This window comes from Corylus avellana, chromosome ca8, assembly GCF_901000735.1.
Source record: "Corylus avellana chromosome ca8, CavTom2PMs-1.0".
Taxonomy (NCBI): domain Eukaryota; kingdom Viridiplantae; phylum Streptophyta; class Magnoliopsida; order Fagales; family Betulaceae; genus Corylus; species Corylus avellana.
In genome coordinates, this window is record NC_081548.1 from 1815738 (window position 1) to 1833807 (window position 18070).

The 18070-nt window shown below is 34.9% G+C and overlaps 2 protein-coding genes across 3 annotated transcripts; one reads left to right on the forward strand and one right to left on the reverse strand.

The window, feature by feature from the left end:
* Window positions 1-1895: 1895 nt before the first annotated feature.
* On the forward strand, window positions 1896-16043 carry LOC132190136 (thiamine-repressible mitochondrial transport protein THI74-like). 2 transcript variants are annotated; one of them, XM_059605035.1, is made up of 8 exons: window positions 1896-2282; window positions 2915-3304; window positions 4608-4822; window positions 6521-6591; window positions 6753-6854; window positions 8253-8370; window positions 8749-8884; window positions 15968-16043. In XM_059605035.1, the coding sequence occupies exons 1-8, from the start codon at window positions 2202-2204 to the stop codon at window positions 16016-16018; spliced, it is 1164 nt and encodes a 387-aa protein (XP_059461018.1). In that variant the 5' UTR covers window positions 1896-2201; the 3' UTR covers window positions 16019-16043. The 2 variants fall into 2 exon arrangements, with proteins under 2 accessions (XP_059461018.1, XP_059461017.1); XM_059605034.1 differs by lacking the exon at window positions 15968-16043 and adding an exon at window positions 9553-10028 and having other exon boundaries at window positions 1900-2282.
* Window positions 13334-15540, reverse strand: LOC132190070 (putative pentatricopeptide repeat-containing protein At1g12700, mitochondrial). Its single transcript, XM_059604951.1, has one exon. The coding sequence runs from the start codon at window positions 15352-15354 to the stop codon at window positions 13522-13524; it is 1833 nt and encodes a 610-aa protein (XP_059460934.1). The 5' UTR covers window positions 15355-15540; the 3' UTR covers window positions 13334-13521.
* Window positions 16044-18070: the final 2027 nt, after the last annotated feature.

Below are 18070 nucleotides of genomic sequence, written 5' to 3' on the forward strand. Positions count from 1 at the left end.
GTTTGTTAATATTTTTGTTTTGAAAATAGAAAACATAACGGAGAAGAAAAAGTTTTCACAAACAAAACCGTTGTTTTTACTCTCCTCAATTAGGACTTTCTGCTTAAGTGGTAATTGGATCCATTCATCTCTGAAGCTTGCCAGCTTTTGAAGCTTATTTTAACTTGGCTCTCTTAGAAATTTCATTGCAACACTAATTTACCTGTACATAATTTAGCTCGATGGACCGTATCTCTTGATTTACTTATGCATTTTCATTTCATTCATTCCTCTTATTATTGTTGCCTCATCGGTGATATCAACTCACTAACTTGTACTCCTTCCCTTTTTCCTACGTTATTGTTGTTGTTGTTTTTTATTATTATTATTATTATTATTTGTTTAAAAAAAAAAAAAAAAGAAGCAACAAGTCCATTTATCAAAAGAAGGAAAATAAATGTCAAACCCAAAAAAAAGGACTGAACTTGTATTTATGTGTTGAAAGGTTATTATATGTATGAAACTTAATTTATTTTCTTAAAAAAAAAAAAACAAAAAACAAAAAACTTAATAAGCACAATGGGTAAAAAGTAAAAGATTTGAATAAAACTAGAAACCACATTCTTATTTCATCATTATCTTAGGATTAGCATTTGTTAAAAGAAAAAGAAAAATTTAAGAATTGATTGGCATTGTTACGTCAACAAGATAAAATAATAATAATAAAATAAAAGTGTAGTTTCTAGTATCTCTTTTTCTTTTTCTTTTCTTTTTTTCTTTTTGGTAGAATGATTATGCGAAACTTATTGCAAATTTCTCGTGTGAAGACCGAGTGTTCGGTTGATAATATTCTAAGGTCGCCCGCCGCTATAATTTTACTGCCCATTAGTCAAAGTCTCTTATGTAATTTGCCAAGTAATGTGAATACTAAATAAAAAACGTAATAATAAAAATTATATTTTTATTTTACAAAATTATATTTTATATTTTACAGTGCCACCGCGTCGGGTGTGCCATCCACTATTTATGATATGTCTTTTTTTAGGGTTGAATGGTTGATAGGGCTCTTGGATCAGACTGTTCAAAGTTCGATTTATTTCTCTCCGTCAGACCCACCTTGACACGCGCCCCTCCACCACGCGCATTGGCCATGCCCGCTTCCAACGGCACTTGCCGCTTCTGATTCCAACAACCCCGCAACGGGTCGTAACTTGCACGCGCCTGTGCGTGGTTTTTCGTGCTCTGGCCAGAATCATCTCGCAGTTTTTCTCCGAGGGTGTTTTGTGTTTTTTTATTTTTTCATGTTTTTTCGTTTTCCCTGTATTTTGTAGTCCTGGCCTGTTGGGTTGAGGATGTGAATAATTTCCTTGCTTGCGAGTCGAGGATGATGAGTTTCGGTAGGAAGATGTTGCTACCTATATATCGGATTGAGTCATGTTGTTACAACTAAAGATTAGTCATGGATTAGTAGACTTTGATGTTATAGATAGATCTTAAATGTCATATTGTTATGCATATATCTATGACTTGTAACCTTGTAGATTCGGTTATAATTTTCTCAGAGTTTTTACTCTGTGATGTATGAGATTTATGCTAGTTATTTTTTATCAATTAATGAAACTGGAATGATTTCCCCATTAAAAAAAAATTAATGTGAAAAACTTCAGAATTTGCAACAAGTTTCGCGTAATCTTTCTGCCAAAAAAGAAAATAATAAAAAAGGGTAATGCGAGAATATGTCGCGGTAATAACCTAATAACGCCGCTACAATCACCTCAAGAATGAAAAGGTCAACGGTATTTATTTTTGAAATCTAGGAAGGCAAAACGACAACGTCGTTCTTTTGAGTTTTGTGCCGTACGATATCACATCCGCTGCACCGCATCTCAGAGTACAACTGTCACTCTCATGAAGCTGTTGCCGACAGTCCTAACCTCCAGGCTCCAGTCTTCCCTTGACAAAATTTTCAACTTTTCTCGAAATATCAGCTGCCAATGTCCACATGGAAATCTCGAATTATCCAAACTAAGCTAATTATATTACCACGCTTACATTCAATACATAGCAGAAGAACCCAGTGCTCAGATCCTATTTCATGCTAAATCTGTTGAAGTGCTCAGAGTTTTCCAGAAGATGATGACCTCATAGCAAAACCTGAGCTTACGCGGTTCATATTTCGGGTTAAAGTTTCAAGCTTTGGGGTTTTGGTGGTGTTTGGCGAGATGGGTTGGAGATATCATGCAGGGTTGGGGTTGATTGGCACCGTTGTGTTCATATGGGTTGCCTCTGCAGAGATCACTCAGGTTAGGTTGCATCGCCACCACTCTGTTTTTCTTTCTTTTCGGCTTAGATTCTTTCTTTAGCGTGATGGGGTTTGTGGCACTTTCTTGTAGGTTGCTGAGAAAAGGTAGGAAATTAAAAAGAAATGTTTGAATTGTTAAGTTTTATTACTGTTAAAAAAATAAAAATAAAAAACTTGTTTAGGGTTCCTTTTTATTCCTTTTCCATGTTTCTCTCTATATGCTGATTGTTTACAATACAATGATTTTGGTATTAAAAATAAATTTCCATTTTCTTTTTTCCTTTCTTTTTGTGGGGTGGGGGGTTGTTGTGCGTGTTGCTATTTTGTGGGTAACCCGTTTCAATTGTTCAAGGGGATACTTTTATTTGCTGTAGTTTTATAATATTTACTAGTAATAGATATCTTTTATCTCCTCCAAATTTTTTTCACAGAATGTATTGAAGTTTTAAGTTAATGCGTTGAGAAGGTTTCATGAAACACTTATCAAAAAAAAAAAAAAGTTTCATGTAATGTTTGACTCTGGCTATTGAGCATGTTATCGATATTTTCCCTGTTAATTAAACTTTTGTATTTTTGAAGGATCTTTTCTTCCATGTTTGAATAAATTAAACTTACCCTACCTATTTGCTGCAGAGAATTTTTGCGGACTATAAACAGCCGTTTGCACTCACTTATTTGGGGGTGTCTCTTATGGTGGTCTATCTACCCATTGCAGCTCTTAGAGACTGGATCTGCGGCTTACTGATTGCAAATTCATATAAGAAACTTTACAATGGCTGGAATGTTGTGGACCCTTCAACTGGACTTGATACCCCTCTTAGAATCAATGAAATGCACCACAGACCAGAAAATGGAAATGTCATAGTTACTGACAAGGATCTTAGTGAAAGGGAAGAGGGATGGCCTTTGGTCGCTAAGAGTGAGGAAGATGAGCCACACTTGCTTGCACAAAATAATGAACTTAATTCATGGGATATTGCCAAGTGGAGCTTATATCTTACTCCAATATGGTTTGCAACAGAGGTAACGTTTTCATTTTTTTTTTTTTAATTTTTTTTTGTTTTTTATCTCCTGTTCTTTGTAAATGACCCTTTAGACTTCTATTCAAATTTAAATTATGCTGGGAGAATGAAAGTGTTTGGATGGCTAAGAAAATTGAGTGTGTTAGTGGTACAGGCATCCAAAAATGCAGCATCAGTCCATTTATGCACATGCAACAAGGTCACTGCGTAATTTTGAATAATCCTTTTGGTCTGGTCAATGCTAATGTTGCTAGAATGGTTTTCTAGACTAAATCAATGGCTTTGGTTTAGGTGCTGTGAAAAAAAAAAAAAAAAAAAAAAAACCTACTGGAGATCTTCTGTCTGGACCATTGAAAAAACTACAGAAGATCTCCTACAGTTTTTTTTATAGCAGCTAAACCCAATCCTAAGTCAATTGCATGCTTGCTTGGCTGAATTGAAAATTAGAAATTGAAACAAATGGAAAAGAGAATAAACAAATATTTTTCTGTATATAGTTAGTGAGAGTTATTGACTAGGACTGAAGTACTCTACCTTTTCACTTGATGGTGGAGAGGCAGCTATAAGTAGTGTAGCCTTGGAGAACGTAATGATGTTCTAAACCAAGACACTGAATTGTGGTCAACAATGATTCACATGAAAAAGATTATTCAAACTCATAAATGCGCCTTGATGGTATGATCTCGCTCTAAAAAGCACTGTCCTTGTTAATGAATCCTGTGAAAATAGCTAAATATTTTGAAAAATTCACAGTGACTCTGTAGCCTCATGGAACCTCAAAATGCATGATCAATATCACAGTTGCAACTGTGTTAGCTGACAAACCTACTTATTCTGTGGCAATATGGATTACTCAATGCAACTTTGGTTTTGTAACATATCTACTGACCAATTACACCTCATCATATTTCTATTGAGGTAGGAGGGTGTCATTGCTGCCACTGAATCAACAAGGCATATATGATTAGATGACTTTATGCTCTCACGATGTGGTTCACAATGGTCAAAGTGTACCTTAAGGTTTTCTGAGGCTTATATCACTGTTTTATTCCTTAGGATGTAAATGCATTCATGATGGCTGTAGCCTGTAATTTCTGTTAGATCTAGAATTGTGCTGCAAATATATGTGATTCAAAAACTAGCTACATGCAATTGGGTTGTTGTAGGTGTAGTAAATTTCTTATTCATTTTCACTTTTGTCCCTCCTCGACATTGGTTTCATTGGGTTTTCATGATATGCTAGTCATCGAAATCTGTTTCTTAAGCAATGTAATCAATGTTGCATTTGTTTTGATGTCATGCAGTATTTATCGAACTCTGCACTGGCAAATACTAGTGTTGCAAGTACTACTGTCCTGACTTCTATGTCAGGGTTGTTTACACTTTTCTTTGGAGCTCTTCTCGGCCAGGAATCAATAAATATCACAAAGGTTGTTGCTGTTTTTATCAGCATGGCTGGTGCTGTCATGACAACAGTTGGAAAAACTTGGATACCTAGTGAACTGATGAGCATATCTGAGTGAGTTCATTGATTCTTGCTTGGCAGTAGTAGGCTTCTATAGAGCGTTCTGTACATTTCTGCATTTCTTACATTCCAGTTAATTTCCTGTATGATTATTTCAAACCACTCTTTGTTATCTCTCTGCAAGGGCTGCACAGTATTATCTTATTCCCTTTATCCGAATTTAAATGTCTTGCTTTTCTTTTTAGGACATCCTACAGTAAATGTCCAGGTTCCAAAAGTAAAAACATTTACTTTGATAATCCTAAGCTATTCCCATCCTTTTCAAGAAAGTAAACAATATTCTTGTTGAAAATCATGTCCCGCCTTGAAAACAGATTGAAATACATTTTAGGAAGTTAATTAAATTATCTACTTTTCATTAGTAATCACACTATTTATTATTGCTGGTGCCTATCTGCGACCAGACTGGTGCTAATTTTCTTGGGGAATGGAAAGCTTATTAAGTCTACTTTATTATGAAGGTTGTCTTTCCCAAACGTTTATGAACTTGACATGTTTTTTAGTGGTACTTCATTCACTTCAACCGGATATTTGTGGAAGAATCTGAAGATGGGCATCTAGTGGCTTTGATTCAGGGTTTTTGAGCTTTTTTAGCTTGAGTAGCTTTGGCGCATATGATATGCTTCAAAGGCACACTTTGCACAGCTTCGAGCACATCCTTGATTTCCCTTTGGCTTTTGTACTTTTTGATAGTGTACTTTGACCAGCCATTTTTTGATTGTCTGGGGCCTGTTTTGAGCTTCATTTTCTGCATTTGAAAGTTCAATAAGCCTGTTTTCATTGTTGAAAAGGTTATCTCAAGTTGCAAATTCAACAAGACATCTCAAATTTTGACTGACCACCATTCGAATAAAAAAATATTCAATAGAATTTCTAACCATACAAGTTTTAACTGAACCAGACTTGTTTTAAAACAATTTAAAATTTAGCATGGGATAAGAAGATTTTATATTTGTTCAAAAGCATACAAATGTAGTTCAAACTTCCTTGATCGAAATTTGGTTATTCAAAATGTTTTTTTGTGTGTTTGTGTGTGTTGTGTCGGGAGAGGGGTCAAAATGGGATGCAGACAATAACAAAGACACCTACTTTGGGATGGAAGGAGTATAAACACATCCTTTTGTACTATCTTGACAAAAAAATATATTTTTATCCCAATGTTTTTCTTGGTTAATGGATTCGCTGATTGATGAGATACCTTTTTTAGTTCCTTAGCCTCACTGGGTTTAAGTATGAAATGAACTCTTAGCGAAAAATGGTCTATATGGGTCTTTTGGAAGTTGTGTTTGGCTGAAAACTAGAAATGGGAGGGGAGAAAAGAAAAAAGAGCTATGTTGCAGCACCAAAAAAAATTTATTTTATTATTTTCTGCATTCAAAAGTAAAACTAAAAGGAGAGCTTAATTACCACCTTGGATCAAGATATTTTTTATTTCATCTGTAGAGTAGAATGGAAATAATGTCAATGTGATTGAATTCCTAGAATCTACAGATTGGTGAGTTGTGATTATGTACGTAAGCACTACATCTTTGTGCCTGCTATAGCCAACAAAGCTTATTATATTTGAAAGTTGAAAGGTTCACCGAGTTATTTCACCTTTTGTTGAGAGAACTCTACTTAAAACTTTCACTTGAATTTTTTTTTTTTTTTTTTTTTTTTCATCTAAATTTGTAACCGTTTATTGTTGCTTAGAACTAGAAAGCACTCTATCACGGGGGACATTTGTGGCCTTCTCTCAGCAATATCATATGGCTTATTTTCAGGTAAGGCATACCAAAACCATTGTCTTTCTTTCTTTCTTTCTTTCTTTCCTTTTTTTTTTTTTTTTTTTTTTTTAATTTAATAAAAGAATGGTGATATAAATTTGATTACATTGTTTTCAAATATCCGCTTGATTGTTAATTTACTAATTTACTCGGTGCAGTGCTGCTGAAGAAATCTTCTGGATCAAAAGGAGACAAGGTTGATGTGCAAAAGTTCTTTGGATACATTGGTCTCTTCACTCTCCTTGGTCTTTGGTGGCTTGGTAAGTGAACTAGTAATTCATGTGATGTATTGTCTTTATCGCTTCAAATTTATATGATTAAGATGTGAAATATTTGAACTGGAATGAGAATATAGTAGTTATTGTCATGGATTTTTTAGGATGAACTTCTGATAGCTTAGACAACAATCGGAGAATTTATATGCTGAATGGTATTTTAATTAAGATGATTCAGACCACTGAATCGTGATGGTTTCATCCTATGACGGTAGGGACGACGGCTTCCATTGCTGACCAGAAAGACACCAAATTCTCCTGTAGGTGCTTCAACTGCGGTACAGGTAGAGGAAATAACATGCGTACAATAGGATTTGAATACTAAAGGTTTAGAAGACCTCTGTCCAACCAATCTATATGTGGCCTTTCTCATTGGATCTACTCACAAGAATTTGGAAAGTGGTTTGTCAATGTCATTGATAGTTAACCAAGTTTGAAGGTATCTTAAGATGCTTCTAGAAGAAAATCAGAAATTGAGGAAAAGTAAATAAATTGAGGTTTCTGAAACTCATTATTTGGTGAGACCAATCTATATGTGGCCCTTCTCATTGTACCTACTCACAAGAATTTGTAAAGTGGTTTGTCCTTGAAGGTCGAAGAAGAATTTTGCTTTAAAATGTGCCTGAATTGAAAATATGTGGTGTGTTGGGAGCAAGAGAGGCGCAAATCTCCACGGCGGTTTCTTTTTGGGTTCTACATCCAGATATTTTCAATGGTGTTCTTCTTGTTCGTTTTTTCTGTCCACCACATTTCTTTCCCTTTCCTGTGCACTCTGCCACCTCCCAACTTCATGAACCTCATTTTAGACGAGCTCTCCTGATAACTAGGGTCTAATAGGCATTGGTTGAATCTTGAGAAATTATAAGCTGATTGAGTAGCTGTCAAAGAGGTTTAAACAAAACCTTGAAACGTGGCCATCCCTGGCAGCACAATTTGAGGCAATGGCTGGAATCTCATTAATTGGGTCAAAGGATGGCCCCTAAAAAGAAGTGGTTGACTGATCCATTGTTAGAGATTGTTCATCTGTGTGATCCAATGCATATGACAAAAGAGCCTCATTTGAATTGCGAAGGACCTTAATAGGATTTAATAGGGTTTCCAGGAACCTTTAAGCCCCTCATGAAGCAGTTGGTAATTAGTTAAGATGTTCTTCGATTTTAGAGTTTTATGTTTCAAAAATTCTAGTTAATTGAAATATCTTAAATTAATTGAATAGCCTTGTTGATCTCCTTCTCTTATTCTTCTCTCTTCTCCCCCCTTGTCTTTTTCTTGATTACTATACTGATGACTTGGTGGTTGAGAATGTTGTGATAAGCTTATCAAATAGCTCTTACATATCAGTTTCCTATAGTTGGATTTTCACAGGAATTTTGTTCCATGCAGTGTGGCCTCTCAATGCTGTGGGGATTGAACCTCTGTTTAAGTTTCCTCATTCAGCATCTGTTGAGGAAGTTGTGCTCTTAAATGCCTTTGTGGGAAGTGTTCTGTCAGATTATTTTTGGTAAGTAATAGAGCAACCTCCATTAATTGTGGGGTTTGATTGGACAACACAAAACCATGAAAATGTTAAATTTTATTATATATATATGCAAAAGGAAGAAAACAGTCATAATTGCAGATTGTTGGATTTTTTGCTACTAAACCACTGATACATAGGACTACACCTTTTTTAATCAAATTAAAAGGATTGCCAATTGAGCTCCAAAACTGACTTTTAAATGCACAAGGATTGGTTTCATTTCATTTCTTTTGTGGTGCTGGGAGCCTGGGACATCCTATCAGCAGTCATACAGACTACCTTCTTCATGCTGATATAATTGCAACTCTACATACCATTGCAAATAGATTCTTTCCCTGATACTGTCGAAAAATGTCGCAGGGCCCTTTCTGTCGTTTGGACGACTCCGTTAGTTGCAACATTAGGCATGTCACTGACAATTCCGCTCGCAATGGTAGCTGACATGGTTATACATGGTCGTCACTACTCTGCAATCTACATCCTTGGATGTATCCAGGTATTTTATTTTGTTTTTATATCAATCTACATTTTTCTTTTATTTATTTGTTTTTATATGTAATTTCAACGTATTACTGCTTTCTTATCCGAATGCCACTAAATGGACAAAGTTTTCTTATAAACTGGACCACTTTGGAATCTACATCCTTGGATAGTTGGATGCATCCAGATATTTTTATATCACGCTGCTAATCTTCCACCTGAACCCACCCCCCCCATACTTTTCCCTTTTATTTATTTGATTTTATATTTATGTCCGTGTATTACTGCTTTTTTATTCATACGCCATTAAATGGACAAAGTGATCCAGTTTGGAATCTACATCCTTGGATGCATCCTGTATAACACTGTCGATCTCTCTCTCTCTCTCTCTCTCTCTCCCCTACTTTTCTCTTTTATTTATTTGTTTTTATTCCGACGTATTACTGCTTTCTTATCCAAACATACCACTAAAGTTTTCCTTCAAGCTGAATTGGAAGTTTAGAGGAAAACTTTGTCCCTACTAAATCATTTTCTATCTTTTGTGACTTGAACTTCTAACCTCTAACCAGGTCGGTTGGGAAGTCATTGTTGCCTTTGAGGCACAGCTTATTGGCATCATATCTTGTGATTTACTTCAACGATACCACACTAGAAAGTTCATTTAACTAGTTCAACTGGATTCAGGTTTTTGCAGGATTTGTCTTGGCAAACCTTTCAGACAAGTTTTTCGAGTAAAGAGTTATAGCAACAACTACGTATAAATTTCAAAGAAGCAGATGACTGTATATAGTATAGACTTAACCTACATGATATACAAACTGCATACAAGTACGACAGAAGATTCTAACATACAATTATGAGATCAAAGTAACATGTTGTTAAGAGGCACTCTGTGCTTGAATTTTTCCTTTTTTTAAAAAAAAAAAATTATTATTATTATTTATTTTTTTTGTAAGAATAATGTTAGAAGTCAAGTTTTTATTTCATCACTATTCCACATTGGTGTAGTATCAATCAGCCGTTGGTAATACAGCAGAGTACGATAGCGGTAGATAACAGTATGGTTTTTAGGATTACTTATTTTTTAAATGTTTTTTGTTTCATTATCTATCAAATGACAATTGGGCGGTTTATGGGACATGTTTAGCTCAATATTTAAATTTTGGGTCTATACGGACGTAGACGATAAAGCTCTCTTTTCTATTATATAGAATTTCATATTGAGATTACATGAATGCTTAGGATAATGCACGGGATGCAATAGCTTTTTATTTGTGCCGCATCCAAAGGGGTGGCCAAAGTGGATGGCCGAGATAAGAGTTATTGCACTCTGTACCTCTTTAAGATTTGGGCCTCACAATGGATAATAAACATTGACATCTTTTTAAACCTCATGCTCATAAATCGTTGAACATCATTTTTATCTTTTTTACTCTTTTTCATACATTAAAAAAATAATAATAATAAAATAAAATAAATAAAGGTTCTCTTCCACGTTTAAGAATCACATGATCCTTCTTTTAATAAGACTATCGAGCTGACATGGTTTTTTGTTTAAAATAAAAAATAAAATGCAGAAGTACAATGGAAAATTTGAGGAACATGTGGGACATATGATGTATTTATACTTAATAGTCCAAAATTAACAAATAAATAAAAATGCTAAAAGAAAGGATAAATTAAAAATGCCCATAATTTGAGAGATTCAATTATCATTTTTTTAAAAAAAAAACAAAAAAAAAAACTGGTGGAATGATTGCAAATTCAATATTACAATAAGAGAAATGTTGCACACACTATTATTTCCACACTCTTAAGTACATTTCGTTTAACATGACGTGACAGTGAAAATTATCATTAGATTTTGAATGAATTACTATTAAATTTGAGTAATACTCTTACACTCTTACTCCTAAGGTGTACAAGCGGTTATTAATCACTAATAATTGTTAACCGTATAACCGCTTTGGTGAGCCGTTGGCAAAAACTGCTAACCGCCTAGGACAATTGCAGTTAACAGTTTTAAAGTAGATCGAGACAATTAATAACTAGTAATTGTCTATCCTTATATATAACTAGCAGAAACATCATTGTGACAAGTACCGCAACTCTCTAGTCTATTACCACACAGCAATGGAAGATTCATTACATAGATTATGTACTTGTCTAACAACCCCCACCATACACCATTAAAGACATCCAACGGGCAAACAAATGAAGAATGAAAATGGCATGAACAATCAATTATGTATTTTTCTAAACAATGCTATTCTAGCAACCATAATACAATCGATAACAGATAAGTATTTATAGGAAAATGGCTTACGCTTTTAAAAATTGTCTATGTGATGTAGGTTCTTTATGGGCATGACTTCCTGATCCCACAAAACAGTATGCAAATACCAAAAGACCTTTGCCTCTTAGTGAGCTAATAACTTTTAAGAATAATTTAAAAAACCCTAAGGGTTTAGCTCAAATGGCAAGAGCATTGGTCTTTGTGGTAGTCGCATGAGGACCAAAGTTCGAATCTCCTTGGGTCCAAACAATTCCTTGAGGCCAGCCTGCTGGCAAACCTGGGAGTATTACTCGATCCATGTGAAGGGGGTGTTTTACATGGGTCCAAGGGTTACCTGATAGGGGTGGATACACGAAGTATCCCTACCTTGAAGAATTCCTCGTCATTAAAAAAAAAAAAGGAATAATTTACTGAAGAAAGAAATCATGTATACCATCCTCCGTGCAATTTCAATGCATTCCAATACATGATTGATACAAGTAGAAATAATTAGAATACGTAATGATTTATGGAAGATAACTTCTAAGGCCAATTTTTATTTCACAAAGTGAAACAAAAGTGGTTAATCTTTTGTTGGAATCACTTCCATCACTCACCCATAGGCTCACTATCTTTAACCTTTTTTAAAAAAAAAAAAATTTATGTCGGGGAACCTCTCCAAGGCAAGGGCCTTTCAGACTCACCCCTGCAAAGTAAACTCCAGTCCCATGCACCGCACCCTCGGAAGTTTTTCTACACAGAACTGATTAAATCAGTGGCTTTTCACCAAAGGGTGTGGCCCCAAGAAATTGTTTGCACCCATGAGGTGTTGAACCTTAGATCTTGAAATGAGCAAACCTTAAGACCAAGGCCTCCACCACTTGAGCCAACCCCTTGGGGTTGACTATCTTTAACTTATTTCAAAGGCTTATAAATAACAAAGAAAATGTCATTTTCTAGTGACAATTTGAAACAATATGTGCAGCCCTAACCCTTGAGAATGACCTAGCAATCATGTTTGTTTCTCCTTATGTGCCAGCTCATGAGAATGGCTTGACCTTTAGTGCCTACAAAATTTTTTTTCATGTGTCCCCAAGAGGTAGTTCAATCGGCTGGGACCACACTTAATGAAGTGAAGGTCACTAGTTCGAATCCCTCTCCCCCCTCTCGTGCGGACATGTCAAAAAAAAAAAAAAAAATTCATGCATATTGCTCCTTATTTTTTGGGGACATCCTTATGTTAAAGGAAATGATGTAACTTGTCTAGAAAAATGATCAACTGGGTTTGAGTATGTGTAGCTTAAAGGAAATGTCCAAACTATATATTTGGTAAAGTGCCTCAAAGAATTTGCAAAAACAAATAGTTTAAGAATTTTGAAATAAAAGGCAAAGACCTATACCCAGAGACGGAAGGAGGAGGGGATTGGAGTAGGCCATGGTTCACCCCAAAATAAGGAAAAAATAAATAAAAATTAAAGTTTAGTTTTAAGTTTAGTCATTTAGGCCCTCCAAAAAAAAATTAGACTTATTTTTAGATTTTTGGGCCATACCCATTTTTTATTTTTGGTCCTTACTTTCAAATGTCCATTTTTTTGCCCTTACTTTCAAATGCTCACTTTTTTTTGCCCTTATTTCATAAAAAACAACCAAAATAATATATTTTTTTTAATTAAAAAATTCTAAAGAGCTGAAAAAAAAAAAAAAATTTGGCTGGCCCCCTCTCATAAAATTTCCTGGCTCCATCCCTGCCTATACCAATTAATGGATCAATCTTAAGTTATAAAAGAACACGATCCTTCTAGAATTATTTCTGCGATTATTTAAAACCTAAGAAAATAATTGATGGAATGTGGTGGATCATAATTAGGTTATTATGCACCAAGTAGGGCTTCATGATGACTCAAGTTATTTGAAATGAAGATCCTCGTTGTTTACCCTTTTTTTCTTTTCTTTTTTTTTTCTTTTCTTTTCTACTTGGACGTAACCATAATAGCACCATGTTCACCATGACATGACAACTATAATCAGTTTCAACAATAGGACCCAAATATTAATAAAAACAACTTGGTGGGCCAATAAGGATACAACCATAAAAAATTCATACTCCAAATGAACAATATTCTGCAATAATTTTGCATCATCAACAAAATAATTGACTAGATCTTTAAGAATATTTTTTTGATTACAACACAAGTCTATAGATACTGTCAAAAAAATATAACAAAACAGAAATAGCATTACATAAGAATAGTCCAAAAGACATGAAAAGAAATATCACCTTAATGACTTGCAACAAATATATATTTATTTAGTACAGATTGGCCATGCAAAGGTTAGAATATGAAATTTGTCCTACACATTGAAGAACTATAAAGCTTTCACACGGATATTTGGAAAAAATCTTGTAAAGTTTTATCTGCCTGATTAGTAGACAACAAGTCGATCAAAATGGTTGCAGTGGTTGCATTTGCCGAGAAACCCTTGCCAAGCATCATCTGGAAATATTTCACTGCCCATGATGTCTCATTATGTTGCAAGAAGCCTTGAATGATTGTGTTATAAGTGAAATGGTTAGGTGAACAGCCGTTCTCTTCCATTTTCTCAAATAATTCCCTCGCTTCATTTAGTAGTCCCTCTTTGCAAAGCCCTTTGATCATTATAGTGTACGTGCAAACATCAGGTTGAAAACCTTTGGTAGGAAGAGCATTAAATAATTCACTTGCAGTCGTAAGTTTCCCAGCATTACACATACCATCAATCAAGATGCTGTAAATCACAATATCAAGGTCTAACCTTTTGTCTTCCATCTCCTTAAACAATGCCACTGCCTCAATAAAGTGTAGATTCTTACATAGGCCATCTAACAAAATAGCACAAGTTCGGATATTTGGAGGTTGGCCACAACCTTGCATCTCGTGGAGTAGCTCTAATGCAATTTTAAGTCTTCCAACTCGGCAAAACCCTCCAATTAGAGTGTTGTAAGTGGCAACATTTGGAAAAATTCCGGTGTTAGACATTTCACGAAATAGACTTATTGCCTCATCAATTTTTCTGTTCTTACAATATCCATTGATCAATATATTATAGCTAACAACACAAGGTGAACAACCCTTCCGAACCATCGTATTAAATACTTTGACAGCTTCATCCATTCTATTTTGCAAACAGTAACCATCAATCAAAGAATTGTAAGTAATTGTATTAGGCTCTATGCCTCTCTGTATCATCACATCAAAAACTTCTTCAGCCTCTTTCAACTTCCCCTCTTTGCCAAGTGTGTCCACCAATATGTTGAATGTCCTCACATCTGGCATGATTTTTCTTTCCACCATCTCATTCAATTGTTTAGTTACCTCATTCAACCGACCGAAATTGCATAGGCCCTGAATTAAAGAATTGTAAGTGAAAACGTCTGGCTGAATTCCTCTATTTGTCATTTCAAAAAAAAAAGTCAAAGCCTCAGTTGTCAATCTATCCTTACATAAACTATCAATGATTGTGCTATACAGCACTACATTAAGTTCAAGATTTCTTTCTTCCATTTTCCGAAGCAACCCAATAGCTTCACTGGTCTTACCTATTTTACACAAACAATTCATTATCGTTCCGTAGGTAATTGTATCAGGTTTGTAGTCATTCTTATCCATTTGGTGAATGAACCTCACACCTTCAGCAATTCTACCCTCAAGACAGAGCCCCTTGACAAGAGTATTAAGAATTATACTGTTTGGTTGAAAACCAAGTTTCAAAAATCTTGCGAAGATAGAGAAGCCGAAATCCACCCGCTTCAAATGGCAGAAGCAATTAATCAAAACACCGTGAATATAAATATTGGGAGCTATTCCTGATAATTCCATTTCTTTAATCAGAGAAATCACGGTTGAGTGATGCTTCATTCTTGCAATTGCACCCAGCAATTGATTAAAATCCATGAGGGAAGGCAAAGGGTGCATGTGAAGCATTCTATCAAACAGGGCTAAGGCATCATCAAGATTCCTAATGCTACGAGATCTGCAACGATCTCTGACAGATTTCAAGAACTGAATGGGGCTTTCCACAATATCTCTACCACTATTGGGAGTTTTAGCAGAAGTAGCACTAAAACAACGACAATAATAATAAAAATTTTGAGCATTGGAAGAAACCCTAAGATGAGAATAATGATTGAAGAAGAAAGCAAGAGAGTTTGTAGACTTGGAAATCGTACCCATTTGCTGATGTAGTGGAAGAAATAAGCAGAAGAAGCAGATCCGATGATGCACTGCCTCAAAGGACTCGACAAAATAAGCAGACGAAGTAGAGATACGTGGACCGGAGTAGTAGGGGAAGGGAGGGGAGGTGTGGTTTCTTATACGCGGGATTACACGACGACGTTTCTGTTACCCAGAGTTGTTGATTTGTGATGCTGGTTTTTCATTTCTTATCGCATCTTTTCTTCGACATTATTTCTTTCTTATTTTTCACCTCTCGTGTGAGTGGTCTTCCTTCCCTAATTTGACATTTGAAATTTTAAATGTCAAATTAGTGTAAAATTATAAAATTAGATTAAAATTGATATTTTAAATTTTTATGCTTAATGCTTATTTATTTGTTTTTATATATACTTCCGACGTAACTACTTTCTTATTTAAACATACCACTAAAATTTTTTTCTAAGTTAGATTGAAAGTTTAGAGAAAAACTTTGTCCCCACTAAATCATTTTCTGTCTTTAATGTGTGCCTTGAACTTTTAACCTCTAACCAGGTCAGTTGGGAAGTCATTGTTGGCTTTGAGGCACAGCTTCTTGGCATCATATCTTGTGATTTACTTCAACTGGATTCAGGTTTTTGCAGGATTTGTCTTGGCAAACCTTTCAGACAAGTTTTTCGAGTAAAGAGTCATAGCAACAACCATGTATAAATTTCGGAGAAACAGATAACTGTATATGTTATAGACCTAACCTACATGATATACAAACTGCATACAAGTACGACAGAAGATTCTAACATATAATTATGAGATCATAGTAACATGTTGTTAAGAGGCACCCTGTGCTTGAATTTTTCCGTTTTTATTTTATTTATTTATTTGTAAGAATAATGCTAGAAATCAAGCTTTTATTTCATCACTATTCTACTGTGGTGTAGTGTCAATCAGCCGTTGGTACTATGAAAACTTCAAACTACAACCAAACATGAAAATCTTCCAAAGATCTGAATAAAACTTACCTATCAAAAACCAAAAAAAAAAAAAAAGGTACGTGATCTTTAAAAAATAAAAATAAAAAATGCTTTGTGTAGCATTTCATCACCATGAAAACTTCAAACTACAACCAAACATGAAAATCTTCCAAAAATCAGAATAAAATTAAACGATCAAAAACCAAAAAAAAAAACGTGATCTTTGAAAAAAAAAAAAAAAAAATGCTGTGTGTTGCATTTCATCACCATGAAAACTTCAAACTACAACCAAACATGAAAATCTTCCAAATATCTAAATAAAATAAAATAAAATAAAAAGCTCTATGTAGCATTCATTACCATGAAAACTTGAAACTACAACCAAACATAAAAATCTTCCAAAACTACAACGTTTCACTCTCCTAAAGCATGTTTAACGATATGCTTGACTACAACCAAACATGAAAATCTTCTAAAACTACAACGTTTCACTCTCCTAAAGCATGTTAAACGGTATGCTTGAGGGAGATGTATAGACACGATGGGAGTCTAGTCTTATTTGTTGTATTTTATGTCGTTTGGGAAGAAAAAACTAATACAACGTTTCACTAATTAAATACAATGTTTTACACTTAAATTAATTAGATTAACACTTGTTAGCAAAATAAAACGCCATTTGTCGTGTTTTCATGAACTCATCCTAAAAACTCCCCTATTATATATTAGATATTAGATTATATTAGATTAGATATTAGATATTTTGTTACAGGCTCAAGTGCGACCGTGTCGGGTGTTCCGTCTACCATTTATGTTGTGTCTTTTTTCGGGGTTGATGGGGCTCTTGAATCGGACTGTTCAAAGCTTGATTTATGTTCCTCCGTCAAACCCACCTAGACATGCGCCCCTCCACCGCGCACACCGGCCCTACCCGCTTCCAACGTGTGACGCCCCGATATTTGAGCTAGCAAATATCGAAGTCGTGACGCTGCAACTTTAGAAAATACAATCTTACAGCGGAGTATGTATATTTTTTTCTTTTTCTATGACCTAGGAATAACTTACACAACACAGTTGAGCTGACTGAAATACCTCGAGGTGATATATTATTAAATAAAATAGAAACATGGTTTTCATTACAACATATGTATACACTAGGTGTACCAAATATATGCCACAGACGGCACCTAAATTAACATAGTAATATCTATTAAGTTTACACACATCACCATACATAATAAAAGTGATTAACATAAATGAGACTTGCTCCATAGAGTAAGCATAAATCCTGCAGCAGATGGTCTATCAACCATCAAAACCAGTAAAAGGACCATCGTCCTCACTTTCTATCCTGCATCAAGATCTATGTAAAGATGACGTTATCATATTTACATAGGCAAACAAGTGAGTAATCTATTTTCCTAGATATAAAGACTAAAAAGACTAGTTTGAACAAATAAGATTAAAGACTAAAATATATAATAATGAATGAGTTGTGAATGCAGCGTAATGACAGATTAGTTTGTGTTTTATGATAATCTTTCTTCAGACCTCTTCTCATGAGCTCTCAGCCCGCTTACGTCCGTTATGTCCCTCACACTTTAGAGGTTTACTTGTTTGGTGCTGGCAACTACACCGCCCCAGCTTAGTTATATATTAGGCCTTTTGGACGGTTATATACCCCCATCCACTGAGATACCGACAGTTCCTCGCGGCAATCCACCCAGCTTGTTCTTAAGGTGGCTATCTTATCAGCCCATTTTATTAGA